The sequence below is a fragment of the Punica granatum genome, chromosome 3 (genome assembly GCF_007655135.1).
Source record: "Punica granatum isolate Tunisia-2019 chromosome 3, ASM765513v2, whole genome shotgun sequence".
NCBI classification, from domain to species: Eukaryota; Viridiplantae; Streptophyta; class Magnoliopsida; order Myrtales; family Lythraceae; genus Punica; species Punica granatum.
This window is the reverse complement of record NC_045129.1, coordinates 33,295,699-33,323,052: the sequence shown is the minus strand read 5'-3', so window position 1 is coordinate 33,323,052 and position 27,354 is coordinate 33,295,699. Positions and strand designations below refer to the sequence as shown.

At 38.1% G+C, this 27,354-nt stretch overlaps 2 protein-coding genes and 1 pseudogene across 2 annotated transcripts; all 3 read left to right on the top strand.

Annotated features, from left to right (window-relative positions):
* The first annotated feature begins 5,199 nt into the window (after positions 1 to 5,199).
* On the top strand, positions 5,200 to 6,765 carry LOC116199029 (cyclin-dependent protein kinase inhibitor SMR13). Its single transcript, XM_031529317.1, has one exon. It carries the CDS (start codon positions 5,837 to 5,839, stop codon positions 6,233 to 6,235), a length of 399 nt encoding a protein of 132 aa, XP_031385177.1. The 5' UTR covers positions 5,200 to 5,836; the 3' UTR covers positions 6,236 to 6,765.
* Positions 6,766 to 18,485: 11,720 nt separating this feature from the next.
* Positions 18,486 to 22,255, top strand: LOC116198905 (annotated as a pseudogene).
* An 863-nt stretch (positions 22,256 to 23,118) lies between these two features.
* LOC116198896 lies at positions 23,119 to 24,336 on the top strand. Its single transcript, XM_031529164.1, has 2 exons — positions 23,119 to 23,480; positions 23,818 to 24,336. Exons 1-2 carry the CDS (start codon positions 23,168 to 23,170, stop codon positions 24,075 to 24,077), a joined length of 573 nt encoding a protein of 190 aa, XP_031385024.1. The 5' UTR covers positions 23,119 to 23,167; the 3' UTR covers positions 24,078 to 24,336.
* Positions 24,337 to 27,354: the final 3,018 nt, after the last annotated feature.

The window sequence follows — 27,354 nt, the reverse complement described above, 5'->3', positions numbered from 1 at the left end:
TGATGTTTTACAATGCGAAATTTGGTCTTCCTCTCTCTCACGGTAAACTCTTTGGCAAGATATGCGAAGGCATGACTGAGAAGATCAATTAAAAGGATCAATAGCTAAACTACTATGTACCTTGTCTTATGTTGATTGTGTTCATTCAGTTTAATCAGTATCACTAATTATTAGTGCCCTAATTTTGTGCTTCCTGAATAAATCGCAAATTTGGCCCACTAAAAGTGCAAGTCGTTTCTTCACGGTGATTGAGCATAAAAGATTTGGATAATTGAAATTCTTAAATTGCAGTCAACTTATAAGTGATTGGATTTATGTCCCACTAAAAAGGTTAAGTTTATAGATGGTGATATCTAATCCTCATATAAATCCAAGGATTGCATTTTATTTTTTTGAATAGAAACCTTAGAATTCTTAACACGCACCTTCGCGTAGCATCGATGTCGATGTGGAATTCTCCCTAACAATATTAAGTCCTACATTATTTAAGTATCTTGATCCCTTTGATGAATTCAACCTCTCTTTGAATTACTTGAGTACACAGATTTTTTATCTGTGGAATCATTGAAGCTGCTTTTGGGCTTTTTTTTTTTTTTGAATTAGCAAATCAATGAATGTCCGTTTTTAATAACATAAAAACGAGTACAAGGTAAAAATATTTAACAGAATATTACAATGATAGAAAAATAAAACAGATTCATGATAGAAATCTTTATAATTGTTGTATATTTGTTCCCAATCTTACAATTAAACTCTATATGGACCCAGTTGATGTTGGGAAGTGGAGTCAGATGCGATCCATACAGAGGTGCTACTATGTAAAATAGAGAAGTAGAGACAAGAGGGGTCTAGAATCGGTACTCAACGCAAGAACCCTTCGCAGATCACAATGAACAACGCAATCTCGAGACAATCAAACCAAAACAGTAAAAATTCCTAGATCGGTTCAAACCAGTGACAATTAATCCAATCAGACAGATTGTCAAACCAAAGAACCCAAAGCAAAGCATCAAAGATTCCTAGATCAATTCAAACCAATATTCCTAGATTCGCCATAGCCGTTACATTGCCGCCATCGAAAAATAATAAACCTGACCACTATTCGCACTGTACGGGATTAGAGATACTAGAGAAGGATCGGGTGCGGCTCCGATGGGGAAAGGAGGTCTCCACCACATGCACCCTTCGAATATTGAGAGGAGGAGGGGGGCCCTGTGACCGCCGAGACACTATCAGCACGACTCCGAAACAAATAGTCTTGGCTTCCTCCGTTCCGAATAGCTTTACCCGACTCGATCTGTACTTGTTGATCCGACCCGACTGATTAATGGGGCTAATCAGAACTGCGCGCGGCTCTAGTCAAATCGAGCAAGAGCCGATCGTAAATGGTCGGATCAAGCTCGATCAGCTTAGATCTTGCTCAATTTGCACAGTTTTGGTTGGATCTGACCAAGATTCGACCATTTCTGGTCGGGATGAGCATGATCTAGCCGGAGTCTTGCGATGGGAAGGGGAGGGAGGAGAGATGCAGCGTCATGGACCACTGGTGGGAAGGACGGAGCTGCAATAGACCACAGTAGGGGGCAACGGGGCTACCGACCAGAGCTTGCATCAGCAAAAAGGATGCTCGGTAACATGGAAGTTCACTAGGGATAATGGACGGAGACCGTTGGGGACAATGATGCTCTACCGAGACGACACCGAAGTCACGCCCGTCGATGCGAGAGCAGGAGAGGGAGAAACTAACTACAAGGGAAGGAAGGGAAGAGGAAAGGCTACCGGATGGGCCCAGTCGGGGCTAGACGCACCGGCGACGTCGGCTCAAGCAAAGGGTTTTTTCTTTGGAAAATGCTTCTTCTTACGAAATTCAATCCTCCAAATTTGCCAAAATGGGAGTGGCAAGAAAATCGCCCATAAAGATGCCATAAATTAAATCACCTACCATTGTTTCTATTCGCAGGATGAATTCAGCAGAATTTATCGAATGAGATAGCATTACTATTTTTCTTTTCATGGAGAGCGAGAGAGTTAAGAGAGGGAGAAAAGAGAGAAGCACCAATTGATAAGCTGCTTTTGGGCTCAATTGCTTTTAGGCTACGTTTGGTTCGCTGAAATGAAATTGATACGGAACAAAATAGACATGGATTAGAATAAACAGAAAATATAATAAAAATTCTAATGAAATTTTATTTATTTGGTTGGAAAAAATAACAAAACTGAGAATTATAATTCTAAAATTTGGTTGGCTTAAATAAGGAATGGAATGAACAGAAATAAAATAAAAAGATGAAAATACCCTTCTACCTCATAACCCTAACCTTAGTCTTCCCCTCTCCTGTCCCCTTCTCGACTATTCCCTCTTCACCCAGCTCCAACCCCCTTCCTCCAACCCCATCCAGACTCGCCACAATTGGACCCTCCTCCTCACCTTCAAGTTCCTCTACCTCATTTTCCTCTTCGCCTTCTCCCTCCTCTCCACCGCCACTGTCAGTCTCTCCCCTTCTCCCACTCAGATCCCAACCTTCCTTCTCCGCCAATGGCGACCTCCGCCGTCGCCTCTCGTCCCTCTCCCTCGAGCTCCAAATTGCACCCTCCCTTTCTACGTTAGCCAGCTTCTCATCAGGTCTGGGATTGCGAGACCTGGGTTTATTGCGGACTATCCCCCCCGATCTTGTTCTCTTAGGTCAAATCTGGCTTCCTGAGTTTGGATCTAGCTTCGTGCTTTGAGACCGGCCAAGAATGATGGAAGCCTTCATCGGAGGTAGAGCTCGAGAAGCAATGACAATGGAGCGGCGTCGGTGGTAGAGGACAAGATAGTGATTATGCTCTCTATTTCCAATGGGAATAGCTATGGAAGAGGGTGGAGTAAGTTATGACCATTCTCCCCCTATGGAGGATGGAAGGCCTCATCCAGAATCCTATTTCGATTCCGATGCAACCAAACATGGATATTTTTATTCCGTCCAAAATAGATCCGAAAAGGATTAAGAACTCCCGCGAACCAAACATAGCCTTAATGTTCTCTAACAATAGCCCTTACATAAGGTTGTGATTATGCAAATGTTAGCGTATATTGTATAGCTGTTGTACACGTTAGTTTTTGAGTCTTTTTATCACCTGGCTATGATTGAAGAAAGTTGAGCTTATGTCTATATGCTCCGAAAGAAAATTTTAAATGATCATATATGTATCGTATGATAATATTACATTTCGAACTTTGTCCAAAGTTACTAACTTCACACCTCACTTTTTTTTTTGCTCGACAATCAATGATTGTCCATTAATAACCAAAACGAGTACATGGTAAAATGTTCTAGAGAAAATTATAAAGACAGAAAAATAAAGCAGATCACCAAGATAATTGTAAGAGAAAGACAATGTGACAAAGCATAATACAATGAGCATAAATACAGTTGCAAAAATCCTTCCATGTGCTATATGTCCATTTCTGACCTCTTAGAACTAAACTCTATATGAACCCAGACAGTGTTGGAAAGCGGAGTCAAGTGCAATCCATATAAAGCTGCTACTATGTGGAAACAGAGAAGCAAAGCTAAGAGGGCTCTCGAACTAGTACTCAGTGTAAGAACCCTTCATATATCACAATTCTAGATCTAATAAGTTAAACCAATTCCTAAAAAACCAAATCCCTAGATATTCAAACCAAGCAACCAAACATATTTGATAAGTTCAAAGCAGTGATTATCAACCAAGATAATCAAATCAAATCGGTCAGGATGCATGATCGGTTCAAACAACCGACTATCACAGGGAAGCCAAGACATATGGAAAATTGGCATAAAACAAGCCATAAAAGGCCGATTTTTTCAAGCAGCAGTTCGAGCAATCAAATTAAAGCTATAATCTTTTGACGTGGAAGGCGAGGATACTGTCGCAAGTAAACGAAGAAGCCGTAGACGAGAAGCCACCACCGGGGTGAGAAAGAGTTCCAAATAGTAAGGTCGGTGATTCAGGGGCTAGTCGGGTTTGTTGCAAGTCGGGTCGTACCTGTCAGTCGGACCAGGCCTGTGGCTCCGTAAACCAAACGAGAGAGTGGCCATACAGCTGTAGTGCTCGCCACCATTCCAGAGTACCACCACCACAAGGAGCAAGCCTAACGCCATCGCTCTCCATCACAGGAAGGCCGAAGAGGGAGAGGGCGTGGGTCACCGGAGGAGAGAGGACAAAACCATCGCCACATGACTCCAAGACGGAGAGGAAGGGGTAGAGCCGCTGCAACCTCTAGGATATCCTCTTCACCGCCCCCGACACAGGACTGCGCGACGGAGACAACGATTTGTGGTAGAGAAGACTTTAGGCCTCCTCTAGGAGCCGAGAGGGAGAAATCGACCCGTCGCAAATGAGGAAACTGAGGCTGAGGTAGAGATCAATCGTGCAAGATTTAAGGCCCATCGCACATCGGTGATGGGATCCGCCACCAAGAGACCATGACAGTGATGCCGACGACACAGGCAGCCCAATAAACCTCCGTCACTGTTCAGGAGAAAGAGAAAAAGGGGGAGGAACGGGGAAGGGAAGGAGAGCCACCGAGATCAAAGGCAACTGGGAGGTAGAGGATGGCGACGGCTTCCTAATCCCAGTGACGTGGCGCAGGACACTCTAGCAACATGGCTTCTAGAGTTTTTTCTCCTCTTTTCTTTGAAGTGTGGGAGAAAGAAAGAGGAAGGGGTGATTCAACGAAATTGATGTTGTGTTTGGTTTTAAAGTTGAATTTTGGTTTTAATTGGTTTGTAATGATTATATTGTTGAATTATGAGAAAAAATGTAGAAAAAGTAATGACTAGTTGAGATAAAGTAATGGATGTATTTTTAAATTGTAGAAAAAATAATGATTAGTTGAGAGAAAATAATGATTGTGTTGTTAAATTGTGAAAAAAAGTAATGAATAGTTGAGAGAATTCAATATTAAAAAATGAATTGAAATTTTAAAAAAATTGAAAAAATATGAAAAAATAATAATTATATTGTTGAATTCAAAATAAATGGAATTAAGTAAAAGTTAAGATAAATTTGATTTACCCTGATTCTTCTTAACTTCACACCTCATACAAAGATTTTATAATAATAATAATTTGAAATCCACTCCATACTATACCCAGATTATTTCGGGCAGCGGGCAGGGCTACCCAAATTATTGCACCTCGCCCACCGCCTCCATCACCACCAAAGTCCTAAAAACCTTAAAATAAAGAAGACACACAAAAGGTTAAACGACCTTTTCCACCTCTCTCTCACTCCGTTTTGCCTCTCGTTCCCTGGCATCACCATTCACCTCCCTAAAACCACCCATTAACCTCTCTGCCTTCATTATCCAAAGCCAAACAACAACTAAAACCTCCGTTGCTCTGCTCTTACAGCACATAGCTCACATTGGCCATGGTGGTGATGGTGATGATGATGTAGTCTCTGGTCTCTAATCTCGCACCCCTGATGAAAGCTCTGCCTTCTTTGCTTATGAGCGATTGCTCTGTTCCTTAGTGGGGTTCTTTTCTTTTCCCTTCTTTAGCAGAAACCACAGGGGAGTTCTCTTTCTGCTTTCTTCTCTCCAACCCTCAAAAAGGTTTGTTTCCAAAGAACCTGTCACCTGTCTTTTTACCACTTTTCCCAGTCAAATACATCCATCGCCAGCAGCTTTAACGCATCTATCTATATATATACCCCCCAGAAGATATATACATATATAATGGCGGTGGGTAGTTGCCATTGATGATTGCTAACCCCTTCTTTGCCCCTGCATCTAGCAAAGATCTCTGCTTTTCTGTACTCAGTTTTAGCAGAGTCAGTTCTTCAGTTCAGAGCAGAGCAGCATCCTCTAATGGCACCAAAGGGCTGCAGAATCAGCAGAAGAAGGTCCCCGAGAAGTTCAAGGACCACCTCAGCACCATCGGCTGCTAAACCGAGACGGAACCGTCGCAAGAAGAGGCTCGGGAAGCCGAAGAACCAAGAAGTTCCCGCAGATTCCCCATCGACCTCGATGTCTTCCTCCTGCACGAGCTCCTCCGGTAGCAACCCCGCTGGAACTGGGGGCATCAGCTGCTCCACCCCGAAGGCTCGGAGATACCGGATACCAGCGATCGAGACCTGCCCGCCCGCTCCGAAGAAGCAGAGGGTCGTGTCCAAGAACTGCTTCTTGCAGAGGAGGCCTATCGCCTTCTTCGCTCACCCGGATATCGAGCTCTTCTTCAACTTCGCCTTTCGCGGTATTTCGGTTTGAAGGGTCTTCTTTCTATTTCCATTTTTTTTTCTTTTTTTCTTTTTTCCTTTTTTGACCTAATGGTCATCGCTTCGGTTAACGTGATGACCCCGCGAGGCTTTTCTCGGCCTCGGCCGATGCTCGAGACATGTGCAGCCTTCTCATCATGCACGGCTCGGGCGAAATCGAATAACCGATATGATAATTAGTACTAAGATTGGATTGATGAGCCATGTAGTTAGGGCTAGGGTTTGCTAGGAGATGACACTATATAGTCATTAATTAGATTAAAATTTAGCTGGGAGGTCCAGCTAAATTAATTTTTGGAGTTAATAAAACTCCAAAATTAATATTTAGTTTTTTTTCCCCCTTTGCTGACTATGTTGTGGGGATTTGTGAGAGTGCAAAATGTAGTGGGTTGGTTAGATGTCTGTGGGTTTGTGATTATACGTAATTAGCTTTTGTGCTTGTAATTTATCGGCTTTTGTTTGTCAAGTCAACCTGAGAAAGTAAAGGATATGACTTTTGATCAATCGATTTGATTATGTTTATTCTCTTCTCATTTATATGTGCGATAATCGTTATAGTGGTACCACAAATCACATCGAACTATTAGCATGAATGCCAACGACCGTCGACAGCTATTCGTAAATTCAAAGCAAGTGAGTTTGTACCCCCAGTATTCTTCATATAGTTTGTACCCCCAGTATTCTTTCCATATTGTGTGGCTATATATGAAAACCCAATTATCGTCATGTCGAATGTGCCAGTATCAGCCACGTGCATAGACCCTTGTATGAACAAGTAGTGGGACTTGAGATATATCATGGATAAAGGAGATACGAGTTTCATGTCGCTTCCCCGTCAAGATTTAATACCAACAAGTTTCGATCTTTAATTTCATTCTCGAGTGAGAGAGACCAAGTAAACATGATGCTCATGTGCTCCCGATTTACATATGAAATATATATATATATATATATATATATCGGTAACTTTTTTTGGTCTGTCTCTTTGAAAGATGTGAGAAGAGATGCAAGTCCCCAAGGACTACCTTGGGATGGAAGCGGCAAGAATTCATGAATATTCGCGTTATTCTGACATCTTTCAAGTTTCTTTTCTTTTTTCGAAAAGGAATAAGGTTTAAGAATATCAATATCACACATCTTCTTTTGAAGGAATGACAACATATATGTGTAAATTTCAAATCAAGGCATAGTGCGATAACAAACTGCGTGTTGTGAATAAATTTACTTATAACGTAAGGGTTAAAACTCATTGAAAACATAATTATAGTAAAACTGACATTTGAGTGGAAATTAGTCTCAATAAATAAGTTGAATATAATAATTAATTATCTAAAAAGAAAATTGAAAGATGATATTTATTTATTTCTGTAATTCTCTGTGGTAAATTCAAAGGTGGTATATGGGATGAATGTTGTTCGCAAGGTGGGTGTCTGGTCGTGTCTGATAGAAGGAAGGGGAATCCAATGAAGAGGAATTCGTGCGGGTTGTGATCATTGTCAGTTTCATGTTGGAGAATCTCGATATATATCGATTTCTTTTTTCCTTTTTCACTTTAATTTTATTTCTTTTATATATAGTCGATCCAATTTTGCTCAATCATGTATAGCATTTTTCACTACGCCCGATGCTTCCTCGTGCCCCGTGCATGTGAAATTGCAAATGCAAATGCACATGCATGGAACCCAATCACCCTCTTTCTTTTCTTTGTTTTCTACCAGTACGTTTTTTTTTTTTTGCCTAATATACATACATATATATATATATATACACTATAACATACATAAATGTCATATACTCTACGTATCATGCATGGTAAACAAAAAAAAATATTATATGCCTTATTTACAAGACATGTGTTTATTTTGGTCGCATCAAAATTGCTATTAATCAGAAGAGTTAATTTAAACTGGAAGTCGAACAAAATATACACGAGTGACTCTGACCTCTCTTCCCCCAACTCCTCCCTTACAACAAACTCTAATTGAGCCGACTTCACCGGCGCGTTCGGCTTAGGCCAGACACGTTCAGTTACACTACCACTGGGATCGGGAAGCTGGCATTACCCTTTATCTATCAGATATCCTCAATCCCGGTAGGTCCTTTCCTTTTCTCCTCCCCTCCCTACTCTTCCACTCCTTGGATGGTTGAGGGAGGCCGATGGAAGTGACGGCATCGCTTTCAACACGCCATGGTCGGGACGATGGTCCCTTTAGCCGGTCGTCCTCCAATCCAGTCAAGGGTCACGGTGCCCTTTCGCTCAGTGGTCTTCTACCTAGCACAGCGCGAGTCGCAGTGCCTCTACTCAGAGCTCCTCCACGGTGGGGGATCTTTGCGGCGGATCTCGACGATGGGTCATTCTCTTTACAAAAGCCAGGTCTTGGTTAAAACACCTTCTTTGAGGAGGCTAGGTATGGGGTTGGGGTGGAAGATCCACCACGTTAGCTGCGAATCGCTAGTTTTCCTTAATTGATGGCCCTCAGATCTGTATCGAAGGTTGTGTTGACGACACCTTTAGAGGTTGCAAAGGCCCTCCTCCTCCTCCTCTTTGTTTCCAATGGTGCATTAAGTTATCCTCTGATGGAGCAGCCTCCCGCTCCCCAGCGAGGTCATGATTTCTCCACCACCAACCAGATTTGTTATGGTAAAGGAAGACAACCTTCATTTCCTCGGTCGTCAATGAGGATCAACAGAGGTTCCACCACCCCGAAGTAGGCCAGTTGCCTCCGATCTTCATCCTGAGCCAACCCACAACCAATCAGTCATGCCTTGACCCTACCGGATATGCCTTTGTTGCGACCTGATGGAAAGACATGTTGCCCAACCCGACTTGCAGCCCAACTCGATCTAGAGTCTTGACCAATTTTCCCATTCAACCCGACCTGACTTGTGGCACCTACACAGTGGCGGCGTCCTTCCCTACCTCCTTGCCTATTTGACCCTCCGTTCGATGGCAGCTTCTATTTCTAAGGACTTTCGCCATCCTACTTGGGATAGAATCCCCGCCCTCCGCTATAAAGGATCAGACCTCTAGCACAACTGATCATATCCACCACCTACACAATTAACTTTTCGTGGCTCTGCTATTTTTTTTGTTGGTTTTGCATGTTTTAGCTCCCGACAACATTCATTGATATAAACCAATCAATGAAACTTGGTACTTTGGTTTGATAGTTTAGTTAATTTTGATTAGTTAAGATGCCGCTGGTTTAAAACGATCAAAGGCATCTAGTTGAATTGATTTGAATGTTTAGGGATCGGGCTGTTTAGGATTTGATAGATCGAATTGATTCAGAGGTTTGATCTGTGGAAGGCTCCAGCGCTGAGTACCAATTCAAGACTCCTCTTGGATCTACTTCCCCGTGAAGTAGTTTTTATTGGGTTGCGATATGATCTGCTTCTCGGTTTTTACTGGGATCCATATAGAGTTTAGTCGCAAGAAGTTGAGAACGAAATATAGCAATTAGAATGATCTCTACAACTATATCTATGATTATTTGATGTGCTCTAATCACTTGTATCTCCATTTGTGGAGATTTAGGTGGATTTGTTGTTTTTTTTAGCTCCATAATGCATCCTATTGAACATTTTCCTCTTGTACTCGTTTTTGTTATCAATGGACATTTATTGATTTGTCGAAAAAAAAAATTGAAAATCACCTATGTTCTCTCCCCCCAAACCTTAGAACTAGTAACCCACCCCTCTGTTCCCACCGCTGCCACCGCCGCCCTTAACCCAGAATGAGCGCGTCGGGCGACTAAGGTCTTTTTCGTGCCCCGAAGACTCTATTATCTCTTCTTTCTATGTCTTTGGCTTCATCTTTCCTCCACCATTCCTCAAAGCCGAATCTACTTCCCTGTACTCTACACTCGCCACATCTTGTTGACCCCATCCCGATCTTTTCACCAAGCCACCGTCGGTCCATCGTCGCGCAGAGGTGCAACCCACCACGATCTTCTACTGTCTGATTCCCCCGCAGCTCAGCATTAATTCAGTTCACGCCTTGATGTACCAGGTTGACTTAAGCGCGACTCTTCTAGAGCCCTTGACGGTCACGTTTTTCTTTTCTCTACCCTAAGTTAGAAACTTTGGCCTCTTAGATGTTCACCGTTGACAATTTATCGACATAGTCCGATGTTATGGTTGTGTTTGCTTTTGTTTCCCCCCTGGTGTCCATTTAGAAGAGCTTCTGATTTGTTTAGGTTGTGTATATGCTTGGTTATTCTTTGAAGATCTGTTATCGGGACCGATCTGCCCTGAATCATGTGGTTGTGATCAATTTCTATACAATGTGCAGTTTGTTTTCCTTGTTGGTTTTGTAATAAAGGGTATGTTGTTGCCCAGTAGTTCTATGGTCGGGACAAACACCAGCAGTGTCATGACCGGGATAGACTCAGGCAACGTCGTGGCTGGGTTAGGCGCCCACAATATTATGTGGTCATTTAATGTATATCATGTGTGCTGATTAATGAAATATATATCATTTCCACCAGAAAATAGAGAAGAGTTAATTTCTTCCATCATAATTGTTTAATTTATAGTGAAAATGAGGATACTCTACATGTATACATCTATATCTATATACAATTATAAAAGATAAAATAACTAATAGGATGGTGCCATATAGGACATAAAAAGCTTATAATTGAGTGGCTTTTAAAATTTTCATCAATTACCGTATGAGAAATGGTGTGCTATTAGCGTGCCACACTATCAACGAAACTCCAAAAATTATCAGCTATAAAAGTCGAAAAGTTTCTTTATATTTATATATATAGACATATATATTATACATTATACATAGTGTTTAAAACATTAAGATGGATATATGCCCTTAGTATCTTTGCAAGAAAAAAACGAAAACACTCTTTCTCTAAAACTGTGTAGTTGTTGTGAAAGTTAGTCTCACAACAAAAATAGAAAAAATTTTAATCAAAGTATGACTAATGAAAAAAAACCTTTTTTTGGGTGATAATGAAAAAAATACACTTTAATTAAATAAATTGTCACAATAGAAAATGAAAATTAACTTCTTCATAGACAAATATTCATCACGACTAAATTTAATACTACTTATATATCCGTCCAATTACCATTCAATCTTTTTAATACATATAGGCGACAACTCTAGCTCATACATATGCACAAGCCTTTCGTCTAATTTAAATTGTGAGAAAAAAAGAAGAGTTCCCTTTTTTGGGTTGGTAAAGGCTCCATCTAATTTGATATTTTAAGTTTTACAACTATCCTTTTTTCGATTATAAAAGAGACTTAAGACTTAATATAAGAATAGTAGGAGATAAATATATGAACATCAAACCTCTATTGAGAAGGTCGAATCCGGAACTTCATAGTTTCAAATGGCGACATATGTCATTTTAATAAACCCTCTTCCACCATTTTTGTAGCCTTAATATCCGCTTATCATGACTAACTTTAATTAATTCTCAAAACTCTTGGAAAATATATAGTTGTTATTAATTAGCATTGATGTGCTTGACTACAAAAGATCATAATTATCTTGATCCCCCAGCAAAATGAAATATATCCCGAATTTTTAGCTTTTTGTGCCAAAGAAATGATAGATGAAGATGGGGTGTTGGCTAAAAGCTTTAACTTTCAACCGTCCGAAACATATCCTAGTGGGCTGCAAAAGCTAGTTTTTGAACATAAACATCCATTTTTATCTCAACTCTTTTTTTCTTTTTTATTTAATATGAAATGTATGATAATAATAACAATATATAATTTAAGGAAAAAGGGTAATGTGAAGGGATAGTTCCATTCATTAGAAGTGCCCTCTTCTTCAATCATTAGCGATCCCTTTTCCCCTTCCGAAAAAGAATTTTGCGCACCTTACTCTGGTCCAATTTTGTTGGCATGCATGATCACATACATGAAATGACTACCAAAAAACGTATATATATACAGATCTTCATTCCATTTTCATATATATATATATATATATATATAGCTAGAGTTATCGTTTTACATGGAAAAACAAGAGTTATTCAATTACTTATACAAAAAGGGTGAAAATTAAAGATCAAAGAAAACCACTAATCTAAATGATTTGTTATAATAAGGAAGTTAAGTAGCTCTCAGCCTTATAACTAAGAAATTTATTTTTTCTTATTATTTGTAAAAACTTTTCATATCTCTTTACTTTTTCCTTTAATCTCCTACTATATTCATTGGCATCTTTTATGTCTTAATAACAGAAATGAATACAATAATTTTTTATTGGAGGATGAATGATATGTTACAAGATATTTTATTTATCTGAATTTTGGTACGATACATATGTAGTTAAAATTACCAGCAATCTAATTAACTTCCGTTTGGTCTATGGGAAATAAAATGGAATAGGATGAATATCCCATTCTTTCACTCTAATTGCTTATATATATGGCAATATTTTCATGAGTTAGAATGATCATTCCATTGAAAGATGTACTTTCAACTTGATTGAATGATCATTCCTTAAAAAAAAACTTAAAAAATGTCCATTCTATCATTTCTAATAAGTTTTTTCAGCATCATATATATTTTAAGTTAATAACTTTAAAATTAAAATGTATAGCATTATATTTACAAAATAAGTTCATTCAAGTACATCAATTCCTTCATATTTGATAGTTCAACCTATAAATCATTGCTTTTCTCAATATGATCACATTTCACTATACAAAATTTATTCTATTCATTCACATTCCATTTCCATGTACCAAACAAGATAAAATTTTTGCCTTTTTATGGGAAGGCATTTAGAAATGTTAAAATATATTTGAATTATGTATCCAATATTACCTAATCTAAATTTGGGATTGATCAATGCAAGTCCAAGTAGAGGACATTTGAACGGTCCATTTACAATGACATTAGATCCCGGTGATATGTTGATACTTTCATAAGTTTAAGTATATAGTATTTTTAGTTGGGGAATTTACCTAAAATGGCCAATGGTTTACCCGTTTTGTCAAATCTATCATATGCTTTTTTTTTGTCAAATCTATCCCATGATATATTTTTTGCATCAAATCTATCCCGGTGTCACCTTTTCCGTCGACATCTAACGGTCGTGCTGACGTGGCGCCCACATGGCAATGTGGCCCACTATCTCTCCACGTGCCACATCAGCACGGCCGTTAGATGTCGACGGAAAAGATAACGCCGGGATAGATTTGATGCAAAACGTAAACCATGAATAGATTTGACAAAAAAAAAGCATATGATAGATTTGACAAAACAAGTAAATCATGGGTCATTTTAAGTAAAAATCCCTTTTTAGTTTAACTATTTAGTATTTCAATTAAAAAAAATTAGTATTTTATGTACTTTTCATCACGAATAATAGTAGTACTAAAAATTAAAGTACTAAACACTTAAATAGAAAGCACCGAATGTGTTTTCGTGACTTAATGTCATGTTAGAATTTCTAGTAAAATTAAAATAGTATAAGAGAAGATAAAGTAAATTAACAAATATTGACCAATGAGATGTACCTCAGTTAGTAACGCGCTAGCGTTCCCAGTATTAGGTCAGGGGTTGAAGTCTCTTTAGAGACCTAGGAGGAAATAAGGGATGGAAGATCCCCTTATTTGTTGTCTAATCCGCTTTCGGTAGTAGTTAGATTTGAGGATGAGTAGTGTTTTTCTGATACCTCATTCGGGTCACGGTAACAAACCTAGGCCCTTGGATCCTGACATAGCTATGGCTTAAATCGGACATTCTGTGATGAGATTCGAACCCATATTATTACGTCCTGTTGGGATTATTACACCGGTCGTCCCCGTCCCCTTTTACCTATAAAAGAAATTTAACTAATACTGTGCAAACGTGTGCATGGATAGATATTCTAATTTTATATATGTATAAGCAGTTAATATCCGTACATAATTGCTTCGGAATGAGGGTTGATACAGGATAAAATAATTAGCTAAAGAGATCGATTTGCTAGTTGATCCACTTGGGTTTGTCCCCAAAGTAATCTCCTTTTTGTCGACAATCAAAATTCCCAAATATGTTGAAAATCCTAAAATACCAAAAACAGTTCGCTTACTTTGCTTGTAAGATTTGTTGAGATCGACGCATTTTGCCAACTTTTCTAGAATCCGAGGTTGCCTCCCCCTCTCTCATCTTTCAACAAATCCTAATTGTGCCCATCAATCCTTCCTTTATGTCTTTTGGGTCAAATTAACCTCAATCAAAAATGCCTATATATGGTTACTGCAGGCCTTACTAGTCAATTTTAACAATCATATTCTTCATGCCCACATCATTCATTTTAATTCGTGTTACAACCGGTTTGCATATATGCATGAGATATATCGGATAATTTCATGCCATTTTCACAAAGTCGTGTTAACTGATTGTTTATTAAGTCACACAAGCAATATCAATTTTTTTGTTTGGTTACGAGGGATGTTCATGGACTTAGTATACAAACTGTATCAGTTTTGCTCAATAATTAAGAAATGAGCTTAAACGAGGTTATCAGCCTCCTTTTTCAAATCCCCCCCCCCCAAAAAAAAAAAAGAGCTTAAACGAAATGGTCAGACACATTGACGCATATTATCATCAATTCTCTCTCAAATTGTTTTGACATTGATTCCTAGTTGTACGTATATTTGTGTGTGAAAAGGTCTTACGTGTAAGCCATTCGTGCAAATAGGAATGCCTTTGTTCAACTTATAACAGTTGAGAGATCAACATCATTTGATTATTAGGAAGTAGCATATAGTACCCTTATAATAGCACGACTCACATATTCATACTATATCAGCTCCTCACGCATCGAACCGCTAAATACATTGTTGATTGCTACATTTACAGCATGTTTGACGAGACATTAATTATGTTTAAAGTAATCTTACTATTGATCGATTTATCACACGAAAATCTATCATAGAATATATATCCAAGTTGAACGTAATTGCGTCCATCGTATTCCGCTTTTATCTGGAAAGTGGTCGCCTCTCCTTTTAATGCGAGGGTTTGGTGTGCTTAAAAGTAAATACACATTGTTAATTATATATTAATAAGTTGTTCCCTCACCTAAACGAATCCGAGGCATTTCTACATTGAGTACCGTTGAAAAATTCAGACGTGCATGTCTCTATATAAATATTGAAAAATAATAATTTCTAGGGTACAATAATAGAAGTCGAACCGGTTCGACCGGGAACTGAGCAATCACCCTCATCGACTCGACAATTTGACGGGTCATGGACTCTTATTCTAGATCATCGATGCTTCTTTAGCTCTCTTGACGGATGATAGTTTTCTTTTCCTCTTTAATTCTTGACGACTGTTGGAGAGGAGTTCGTCTAGAGAAGAAAATGGGGCTTTGCAACTACAATTACAATATAAAATTTCCGAAACGTTTGAGGCATTAAATTGAGGAACGGATTTTGTTTCTAACCGAGGAAGATTTTGTTTTACCCCTTTTGAATTCTTCTGGAAATTCTAATTTCCATTTTATACATAATAATGCAAATATCTAAGCAATTATATATAAATATATAAATTCGAGACCGAATTGTTAGCCATAATTTTTAATTTGGAAAACCGTAACTATTTCGAAACCGAAATGTGTATGGAAATTTCGTATTGAATATTCTCCGAAGCCGATTAATTCGGTTTTTCTGTTCAAAACGGAATGACCCGATAATACGGTTCAGGTTTCAGGAAAGGTTTTACTGAATTCCATACTTTGTCCATCTAATATTTCCAAAAATGACATCTTGGGTATCGGACCATTATCTTCCTAATTTATGGGCTGGACTTTGACACAATCTATCACACTTATATATTTTATTTATATTAGAATACTTATATGTTTTATAATTTATTTAATGATTTTTACTCCATATATATCATGATTTCACATTTTTTTCAAATCTATTATATATTTTTAAAATGATAAAAAATATCTCATAATTTTATAGGTTTTTTTCAAATCTATCCCAACGTTATATTTTTCATTTATGAAACGTAAGTAGGCTCCATGTATATCCCATTGTTTTAATTTTTTTCTTAAATCTATCCCAAATAAATGGCCACAGTAGCAAGATCGTTAAATGTTGACGGAAGATATAACGGCGGGATAGATTTGAAAAAAAAAATGTAAACTATGGAATATTTTTTTATAATTTTAAAGGCATAGTATAAATTTTAAAAAATAGTGAAATCATAGAATATATAGCGTAATTTGCCCTTTATTTAATTATTTTTCTACAAATCCGATTCAATCCATTGGTAATTGAACCCATAAAACCAGAAATCCATACCTTGGCAGGTTATGCTCCTAATCTGGTTTTAAAAACTATAGTCGTGAGTTTTCATATCCGACTGTTCACTCACTTGATCAGAAATCATTTACTGATAATAATTGCAAATTTTTTCCCCTTTTCTCACCTCCTTTCTTCCTTAAGCTCAAATGATCCTGGGACCTCTTTTGTAATTAAAAAGAAAAAAAAATGTATAGTGGAGGCTGACAAGCGACAACACTAACTATATCACATGGAGCGGCTAGCTAGGTCCACGGACCGATTGACATGTGGTTAGCACATGCTAAAGGCTTCGCTCAATGGGTGTATCAGTATCATGGTAGAGCTAGTGCTCAATCGATTGGCGATCTTCAATCTGACAACTTTTTCAATTTGAAGCATTTCACTTTCTATAATCTATTTCGATTTCTCTAGATGATTGTCTGCTCTAGGAACCTGTAAGGTCGAATCAGTTCTTAAACACCCCCCCTCCCCAACCCAAAATTCGGCTTCGGTTTTACGTGTTGAGGAGCTGACAGACATTAGATTTAGCGAAGCAATCATCAACCTGTACGAGGAAATAAGACATCTCCGACCCGTGCACGGATACCGAGTATATCCGTAACCGGTCGAAACCTACCCGTTAGGATATGTTCTGGATAGTTCGTATTAAAAATATGGTAAAGTCCGTGTATTAAAATTAGGACCGGTGAAAACAAGTTCCGATTTCGGTTCTTACATATAGGGTAACCAGATAATAATTTCTCTAGTTATATTCAGATATATCTCTCCCTTTTACTTTTCTTTATTCCCCTCTCGGTCTCTCTCTTCACTTGATGGAAATTTCGCATTCTTTATCGTTGGTAGTCTTGGTTTGACGATGATAGATGTATCATCGGTGATACCTTACAGATGTTTAGTTTTGTGGATTGATTTATGAGATATATTACTCTTTGTTATAGATATATTGTGGATTTAATCTAAATTTATGTTGACATTTTATTATGCGTAATTATTGATTATTGATGAGACATTTTCGATTTTATTTAGTGAGACAAAAAAAATTTACAGGTTCCAACAAGGTACCCGGAACTTGTGGGATAATACAAATTCTGGGTAGGTTTCGGTTTCATGACTCAATAGGATATGGTCCGGTTCCAAAATCTTAGAACCTGCTCCTTATAGGGTAGGGTCCGGGTATCGTGAAAAAAAAAGGATACCCGGAACCGAACGCTCTTACCTCCGACTGGTTAAGCCCAAGGTGGACACTATCCCATACGGTTAGTAGTCATATGGCATGAAACAAGGGAAGGCTTTGTTGTGGGTGTGCTTGTATAGTGGACCCTCTTCCGTAGCTTAACCTGCAAGAATCCTTGTATACTGCAGCAAAGTTACGTGAGCATAATAATGGAGGTTAATGCAATAGCACTCATTTTCGTTTATTAACTATTTAAAGGTTTCGATTTTAATTTTTATTAGCAATTGTACTCGTACCTTTTTATTTAGCTTTCGTTTCTATTTCCCTGTATTAGTTCATATACTTATTTTATAACCAAAAAAAAAAAAGTTAGGTAAGCTAACAGCATACATGGAAAAGACATACATGCCAATCGCACTTATACCCGCGAGCACAGCGGTTCTTGAGAGAAAGACAGCCAAGGATATATATATATATATATATATTGAAAACATTTATGAGCAACATGAACAAAACCATGATCAAATCAAACACTCAAGCTCAAAGTTTCCAACTTCAACCAAATTCATGCTTGCCATCGACTTCCGAAGAATTCAGGGCATGCCATGAACTTCAAGAGGTGAGCTCGAACATGGCGCGACGCACCTACATAGTTGCATCATAGTATATCCGCGATTCCGATTTTCGGAGAGCATAACGGTCGACTAAACCGAACTTAACTGAATATACATGTCGTCCGACGTGTGCCCCCCTCAATTCTTCTCCCCATCTTTGGACTTTTTCCAAGGCCCAGCCCAAACGTTTTGGGCCGAACAGTCCATTGGATCTTTAATCAATCAACCACAAATATTTTCGCGCCGCACAAAAATGAAAAAGAAGATAAAAAATTTAAAAAATAAAAAATTGAACCCCGTCTTCTTCTTCCTCCTTCACACACTCTGCAGCTTGGCAGCTCATCCCGGAGGCTTGTCGCTCCTCCACCTCTTCCGGTGATATCTGCGGCTTCATCATCTCTGCGACGGCTGAGATGTTACCGTCTGCAAGGTGCTAATTTTCAATCCGGACTACTGCCTTTATCTGGTATCTCATTTGCAATTGTCCTCGGTAGGGGAGAATATTACTTACTTGGCCATTGTTTCTAATCAGTTGGAGCATCTGTGTTTTTTTTTTTTTTTTTTTTGGCTCGTGAACTCCATTTGATCGGCGTACCTGTTAGAAGCCCATGTTTCGACTGGAAATCAGGAGAATGTTTGGAGCACCCTCAAATTGCTCAGTGCATATGATGAAGGATCATGTTGGCATCGGCTGCTCGGCTTTCTTATGGATTTTGGTGAAGCTATGAACTTTGGGTTTCGAATGAATTTGGCCGGTCTTAACTCTTCAGAAATCAAGTCCCAGCTAAAATGTGATGGACCCTGGTGCATCTTTTTTTTTTTTTTTTTTTCCGGATGCTCATGTGCAATTAGTTCAGATATTTTTTATAATAAAGAATTTTTACTGAAAGGGATTTGCATTATCTTTTGCAGACATATAGTTTTCGAAGCCAAGATGCAGGCTTGTGGTGGAGCTGCAGTGACAGGTTCTCTGCAACAGCCCATATTGGCCAAGGCATCACCTTTCCCTCCAAAAGGGCCCAATTTAAATGGATTCCCTCGTCAGTTAAATCTCTGTTCAGTTAAGCCACTTCACTCCTCTTTCACCCAAGGAAGCTTAGTCATTGCTCGGGCAGCCTCTTCAGTCTCTCCGCCCATAACCGAGCTTGAATGTAAATGTCTCATCCTATATGAACCTTACGCTGCTGCATGTTGATCTCTATTCTGTTGTCACACTTTCCACCAATACAACAATAATAATAAGGTTTAGGAGGATTGTGCTGCTTTGGCATACTTACAGGTTGTATTTATTGAACAAATTAGTTGTTCCTGCATTTCTTCAGGCAATGGATACAGCTTCATAGATGATGGCCTGTCTGAAGCTGATCCCGAAGTGCGTGCAATAATCCACAAGGAAAAAATCGGCAGTTCAAAAGTCTCGAACTTATTGCTTCCGAAAATTTTACATCTCGGGCAGTGATGGAGGCACTGGGCCCTTGTCTCACAAACGAGTATTCTGAAGGATTGCCAGGTGAGTTACCTGATCTGAAACTCTGTTTTCCTCTGATTTTGCCAATTGTTCACTGATGATCGTTGTAAGATATTCTGCTTTCTTCCTTTATTTTTTTTCTTTTCCCTATTCAGGTATTATGGTGGAAATGAGTATATTGATGAGCTTGAGATCCTATGCCAGATAAGGACTTTGGCGGCATTTCACTTGGATACAAAGAAGTGGGGTGTCAACGTTCAGCCATTATCTGGCTCCCCTGCCAATTTCGAGGCCTACACCGCAATTCTCAACCCAGATGACCGTACCATCTGCCTTCCTCTTTTTCCACGATTTTATCATTTGAAATTATTTCGCTCGGCAAAGTTTAGTAATTTATGTGTCTTTAATCAACGCAGGGTTTGGATTTGTCTCATGTAGGAAACTTGTCTCGTGGCTTCATGACCCCTAAGAGGCGGGTTTCCGGCACTTGAGTCCATGACTTATGGACTTGACAGATCAACCGGTGATGGGCTCTTATTCTAGTTCTGTCATGATGAAGCACTAGTCTTTTGGGGTTCTTTCTTCTGAGTTCAGTTTGATATCTATAACAGGCCTCATTGATTATGACATGCTCGAGAAAATGGCAACCCTCTTCAGGCCAAAACTCATTATTGTTGGTGCAAGTGCATACCCTCGTGATTTTGATTATCCTCGCTTCAGGAAGTTAAAGGAATATGTCAAGATAATTATTTGTTATTACTATTTGCTGACATGAATTAATATGAGAACCTCGTTTTTCTTTTTGTGACTCGTTAACCATAATTTGTTTTCATTGGCAGATTACTGATGCTGTTGGGGCATTTCTCATGATGGATATGGCTCACATAAGTGGACTTGTTGCTGCTTCCGTAGTTGCTGATCTCTTTGAGTACTGTGAATTTGTGACAACGACAACACACAAGGTGCTAATTCAAAATCTTTCCTTTTTTACTTTGTTCTGGTTTATATTCTCTTGCCGAACTTTCTGCAATTAAAATTGTATCCGATGAATTTCCCTTTTTCTAGTCCTTAAGGGGGGCGAGAGGTGGCGTGATCTTTTTCAGGAAGGATCGAGTTCTTGGAGTTGATCTTGAGTCTGCTATCAATAATGTCTTTCCAAGCTTAAAGGTCTACTTTCAAAATATCAGATTCGTAAATTATTTTCACGTTCCTTGGTTTAAGAGTTGATATATAATTTTAATCTTATCTGCGAACCTTTTATGTGCAGGGTGGTCCTCATAATCACATAATTGGGAGGTTGCAGTTTGTTTAAAATTCGCTGAGTCACCGGAGTTTAAGGCTTACCAGAACAAGGTATTTGAAACTGTCTACCCGTGATTAGAGCATTTTCCTTAATCTTATCTGATGATATCTCGGCTCGGTATTTCTTTCAGGTCATATCTAATTGCAGAGCTCTTGCTGCAGGATTGATCGATTGGGATACTCACTGGTCTTAGGAGGCAGTGACAATCACCTCGTTCTTGTAGATCTTAGGCCACTTGTAAATTTCTTGCCCTCTGCTTAATAAGATTGATCTGGCAAGAAAAAACATAATAAAACTGGTGAAATATCTATCTATTTAAAGAAGTTATTCTTTGACCATCTCGATGAATTACATGAACAGGGTTTAGATGGTGATCGGGTGGAGAAGATTCTTGACATGGCCTCTATCACTCTCAACAAGAATTCTGTTCCAGGTAAAGTTCTACGAGTTTCCACCTGTAATATGGGAAATTATTACATAGAGCCAGTTAGAGAAAGAATCTTCGGGTTGCGCCGATCAGTCACTTGTCATAGTGGGGCCCATCAACTTCGGCTATCGACTTCTATGATTGACCTCGGTCTGGAAGTATATTTATACCTAAGGTCTAGATTAGAATCTTTTGAATAATGTACTGTTCTCCAGTGATCCAAATGATCTGATAATTTTTTTGTTCTTTCAATCTAAAGATGATGTGAGTACCCTAGTGCCGACCCTTCCTGGTGGCATTCATATCGACTCACCTGCGATGACAGCACAGGGATTTTCCAAGAACGAGATTGAGGCGACAGCTGAATTCATTCATGAGGGCATCCAGATCACTCTCGAAGCTAACGAGTCTGCCCCGGGATAGAAGCTCTGGGACTTCATGAAGTATGTGGCATCTCCTGACTTTCCCTTAAAGGAAAAGGTCTCAGATCTCCGAAGAAAAGTCGAGGTCCTGACTGCCCAGTTTCCGCTGCCTGGGATATAACTCTCTCGTGAGGACAGACAATTGTGATCAAATGGACCGAGCTATGGTATGGAAGTTAGGGAGCTATACCATCGTTCAATCAAAGAAAAATCTATAATGGGATGTTTATTAATGTGCCATTTTCCTCTCCCATTACGCAATACCACCTTCTCCATTACATGGTATCCCGATAATATTTTCCTTCGAAGTAATTTCATATCGGTTATATTCAGATTTGGGGTTCGTTTTCCTCATCTCGGAACAGAATTTCATCCTCTTTCATAATCGCGTGGTAAGATTGAGAACTGGCCCAGGCCTGTTATATTCACTGATGGATTTGGGCCTGAGGGAAGTGTCAATGAATTTCTCCTCTCAGCAGAGAAATTCTGTCTCTAATCCCAGGGTGTGGATAGATACAGGATATATCCGAAACAGATTGAAAATCTACCGGTTAGAATAGGGTCACAGTAACTCCAATGGAAAATATGGTAGGGTTCATGTAGTAATTTAAGGAATCAGTGAAAATAGGTTTTGGTTCCGATTTCAACATGTAGAGTACCTATGGATTCGATGGGACTTATATTTTTTCTGAAAAAGTTATTTTATATTTACATATATGTGCGAGATAGTAATTACAGAATTTTAAGGAGAGCTTATTTACTTTGTCTGCTGAGAAGAGCTACATCATCCTTTTTTTTTGTGCTAAATAGTTACATAATCTCTTGGTTGCGTATTTGCTTTATCTATTATATAACTCTAAAGAGAACTACATAATCCTTTATTTTTGTGGATAGATGTGATCCGATTAATCTATATCGACATTTATTTATTTTTTGTGATTGTGAATGAGATTTTTTTTGTAGTTATTTATTTCATTTATTGTGCTTGAAGAGAAAAAAAAATTACAGTTTCCAACTAGATATCCGAAATCTATAGTATAATTCAGGTTCCAAATAGATTGCGGTTCCAGATTCGTAGAGACCAGTTTCAAAATCTTAGAATCTGTGCAAAAAAAAAAAATTACTCTGAATCTGCACACCCCAATCTAATCCTATGTCTTTGTGAGCTAAGGTTGGGACTTGTTTGTCTTGTCCAACCATATCCACAAGGCACAGCTCCTTCAGATGCTGTCTCTGCAAGTCCCCCCTCTTCGCGGAAATCTCTTATCGTCATCACCTTCTCTTCTCGTCACCGGCAAGTCTCGGGTGAATCCCGAAACCAACCAGCATGGTAGCGAGATTGTTACTTTTAAGACGAGAAGAGCAAGGCGGGGACTCCGTTCTTCATCTGTCACTGCACGGGCGGCTGAGAAGAGTGAGTCGCAGTCGCAGCAGCAGTATGAGATAGACCAGGACAAGGCTCGGGAAGCCCTCTCGAAGCTCGACCAGCAGCTCGAAAGCCTCTCCAAGAAACCAATCCCCTCACCTAAAATCAGAGGTAAACTGATTTGTGATATAGCTCGGATTTTCATGCTCGCTGTTTAGTTAGTTGGGTACTTAGCATTTTAAATTTGTTATCTCCTGCTGTCTTTTCGTGTCATATTGTATCGGTCGGATGATCCCAGCCATTCAAGTTTCAATATATGTGATTTTCTGCAGAGATTTCTTTAATGTTTCTGATCATGTAAAAGATCATCGGTATAACTAGTTAGTTTAAAGGCGAGCATCTAGGATACATATCATGTGCGAATTCCATTTCGGAATCATGCCATTCTATTGTATACTTCATGGACCTAGCTTTAGATGTGATTTTTGCTCATTCCATGGAATTTCAGCTTCGGATGTTAAGCTGTCAAGGGATCGGACTGCAACAGAAGAAGACGCAACCGAGCTCTCAGGATCCTTCCTGGCATATTTAACGGTTGCCCTTCTGGTGTTCACCATCTTCTATAATGTGCTATTTTATACCGTCATAAAGCCCTCCATCGACGGACCTGAATACACCCCCGAGATTCCATTAGTAAGTTCGGAAGCTCTAGCCAGCTCCATCACCTCAAGCTCTTTGCCAGCTGAAGATTTCAATGGAGGAAGCTAGCAACTGAGTTGAAGGGCCATTTTTGGTGTGAGTACTAATGAATAGAGTTCACCTTATTATATTGTGTAATCAAGCTACTACTTCTAGTATTACCATAATGTCCATTTTTCAAGAGTGGACCATACATCGGACTGCTGGTGCAATAGGTTCAACCGGAAGTTTGATGACGCCTACGTGGTTTTGGAGACACTGTGACTATCAGAAATATGTTTTTTTGAGTTTAACAAGAAAAAAGAAACGGTGAGGTTGGTCGATGTAAGAAGCGAACCATTTTAGCAAGAAATACAACAGTTCAAAATTCAGTGAGTTCGATCTCATTTTTGGCTTCTTGAGACAATAGACTAAAACAATCCAATTGGAGTAGTAAGTAGTTCATTTACCCAAAGACTACGTTTGGTACACATAAATAATGGACAGGAATGAATGAATTTTCGTATAGCAAAACATAATTGTATTATGAAAAAATAGTGGTTTTTGGGTTCAACTTGAGAATATGAAAGAGTATATTTATACAAACGAACTTATTTATTATGTATCACGAAAAGTAGTGATTTTTTTGTTCAACTTGAGAGTATAAAAGAGTTTACTTATATAAACGAATTTATTTACCATGATATCATTGTATACAAATATATTTACATAGAAGAAATTATTAAAAAAAAATGATTAATTGCGTCATATATCATAACGTTTGAAGGAATTCTTAATTCTAGTCCAAACTTGATTTTTTACTTGAGATATCTTAACATTGACACATTGGTTTTACATGTATCTCGACGCTAATTTCCCATCTAAAATTGACGGAATTGCACATGTGACACGTTAATTTTGTAACACATGTAAGCAATATTACAAAATTAACGTGCAACATGTGTAATTTCGTCATTTTTTTACGGGAAGTTAGCGTCGGGATAAATGTGAAACCAACACGTCAATATTAGGATATCTCAAGTAAAAAATTAAGTTTGGGCTAGAACTAAGAATTCCTTCAAACGTTAGGTTATATGGCGCAATTATCCCTTAAAAAAAATATATAGCAAATTTTAGTAGAAATGAAAAAATAAATATTATTTAAGTTTTTTGAAAAAAGATCATTCCATCAAATTGAAGTTAAAAGGAAGGTGTAAAAATACTATTTTTTAACTCATAAAAGGAGCACCATATACCAACGTGGGTTGGTCCAAATAGTTCGGCACTTGTTTCATTTAAGTAAAGTCTCAGGTTCGAATCCCTATGAATGCAGAAAATCTATGTTGGAAGGATTTTACCATTTAGTGAGCCGACTCAGCTCGACTGGATTAGTCATGACCCAATTAAGTTTCAAGATATTAGAGTTCAAAAAAAAAAAAGAAGCAACATATGAGAAAATAATTTTTTTAAAAAAGGAAAATTCATTTTATTTATTTGTGCAAAACGGGACCAACGAATATGTCATGTTACTCTGACACGCACAGTGCAGGGTTCAGATATATGATTATAGGCGACTCCAAATTCCTTTTCAAAATTAAGCATAGCTAGCTTATACAATTTGCTTAATCTATATAATAAATAAACTTGAAAACAGTGTAATAAATAGTGGCATAATTGTGAATATATATAATTTGGATTAAATTAGTACATGCATATAAATTAAAAGTTTATAAATATTTTAATTTATATATGTATAAATATTTGAGGCATGAAATACTTTAATATATCATCACAACTTATGCATAAATAATATTATTACAAAATTATCTTCAAAACTCATGTTTATTGATTTTTGATCAAATTTCTAAAACATAATAATTTTGAAAAAGTTGTTCGACTACTTTCCTTCTTCAATATAATAGTAATATATTAATTAGTCATAATTCCTTAAGATATTTTGATATAATTAATAGATATTATATACCATAGGAAAAAGAAATAATGTTTATGAAATTTTTGAAATAGTATAGCTTGAATTAGATAAATTCAATTATATTTGTAGTAAAAGTCTCGTGTGATGCACGGATAAAAAAACCTAGTGCAATAGACAGTTGAGTGGAAATTAATTGCATATTATATAATCCTTCCAGCACAAAAAAAAAACAACAAACGGGAAAATTAATTTATAGAGGGGACAAAAAAAAGAAGAAGGAAAAGGAAAAAGAGATTCCTCTTTTTCATGGCCCTTAATAATGAAAGCATGAGGCTCAAAGTTCATATACCCTTAATAGGCACTCAAACTCTTTGATATTCGTTGAATTATTATTATTTTTTTGTATATCATGATATTCGGAACTAATCAGTTTGAGTCAAGTCGATCCACTAAGAGGATAAAATTCATCTAATATAAATTTTATCCATTCATAAAATTCTAATTCAAAATCTTAATCGAAACGAATAACAGCGGAACTATTTACACTAATTCATATTGATTGTTGGACTTATTTCTTGTTATATATTTTCCTCCATTCGCCCCGCAACATCTTGTCTTTTTGCCTTTTCTGTCATTTCTTTAAAAAAAAAAGAAATCAACATTAGGATGGTCCCCACACTACATGAACTAAATCTGGAAATTGCATCTGCAAGTCATACTAGCGAGTTAATCGACGCGAACACGTAGAGGATTCACTTTAATGATGAATAACTTGTAACTTTTGTGCTTATTGTTAAGATATGAGCAAGAAGATAAAAGCATGATTACAAATTATGAGATGTTCCATAACTTCATTAGAAAACTCGTTCGATGGACGAATGCAACATATAAATTTTTGGCCGGCTTTATCTCTCTTACTAAATAATGGAGACGGTCACTGTGAGAAAGGACCATTCGTAATAATCCCCCGTGATAGATAAGAATACAACATGACTGAATTGGCATATTTAGAGTTCATGTCAAACTTTCTCTTTTCCTTTGATTCCATGAATTTAGTAGGAATCGGCATAATATGTGCCATAATAAATTAATAAAAACATAATGTCCTCAATGGAAGCGATTAATTTAATTAGCAGCCGCAGACCAAGTTGATCGCGGTCCGTCGCAAACCCCGTCCAGGTTCAATGTACCTAAGTGGCCAACTTCAGGTTCCCTTTTGCATCTCCGGCCACCCACTCAGCCCACGCGCCTCCGGTTCCTCATTTGACCCGGTTCCTCTGCGGTGGCCACCACGCGCGACGACATTCGAGTGGAATTACCACCCCGAACAGGCTGAACAGGGGAAAGACAACAGTGTGTCAGGCACGTGACAGCGCACGTTAGAACGACAAATAAAAATATAAAAAAATCAGAGAAATTCAGAATAAATAGACA

Bases quoted from the DNA above. Each gene is read 5' to 3' on its own strand.
- LOC116199029 (XM_031529317.1), top strand. From the start codon at position 5,837: ATGGCACCAAAGGGCTGCAGAATCAGCAGAAGAAGGTCCCCGAGAAGT.
- LOC116198896 (XM_031529164.1), top strand. From the start codon at position 23,168: ATGCTGTCTCTGCAAGTCCCCCCTCTTCGCGGAAATCTCTTATCGTCA. The intron at 23,481-23,817 runs GTAAACTGATTT...ATGGAATTTCAG, and splicing joins CCCCTCACCTAAAATCAGAG to CTTCGGATGTTAAGCTGTCA.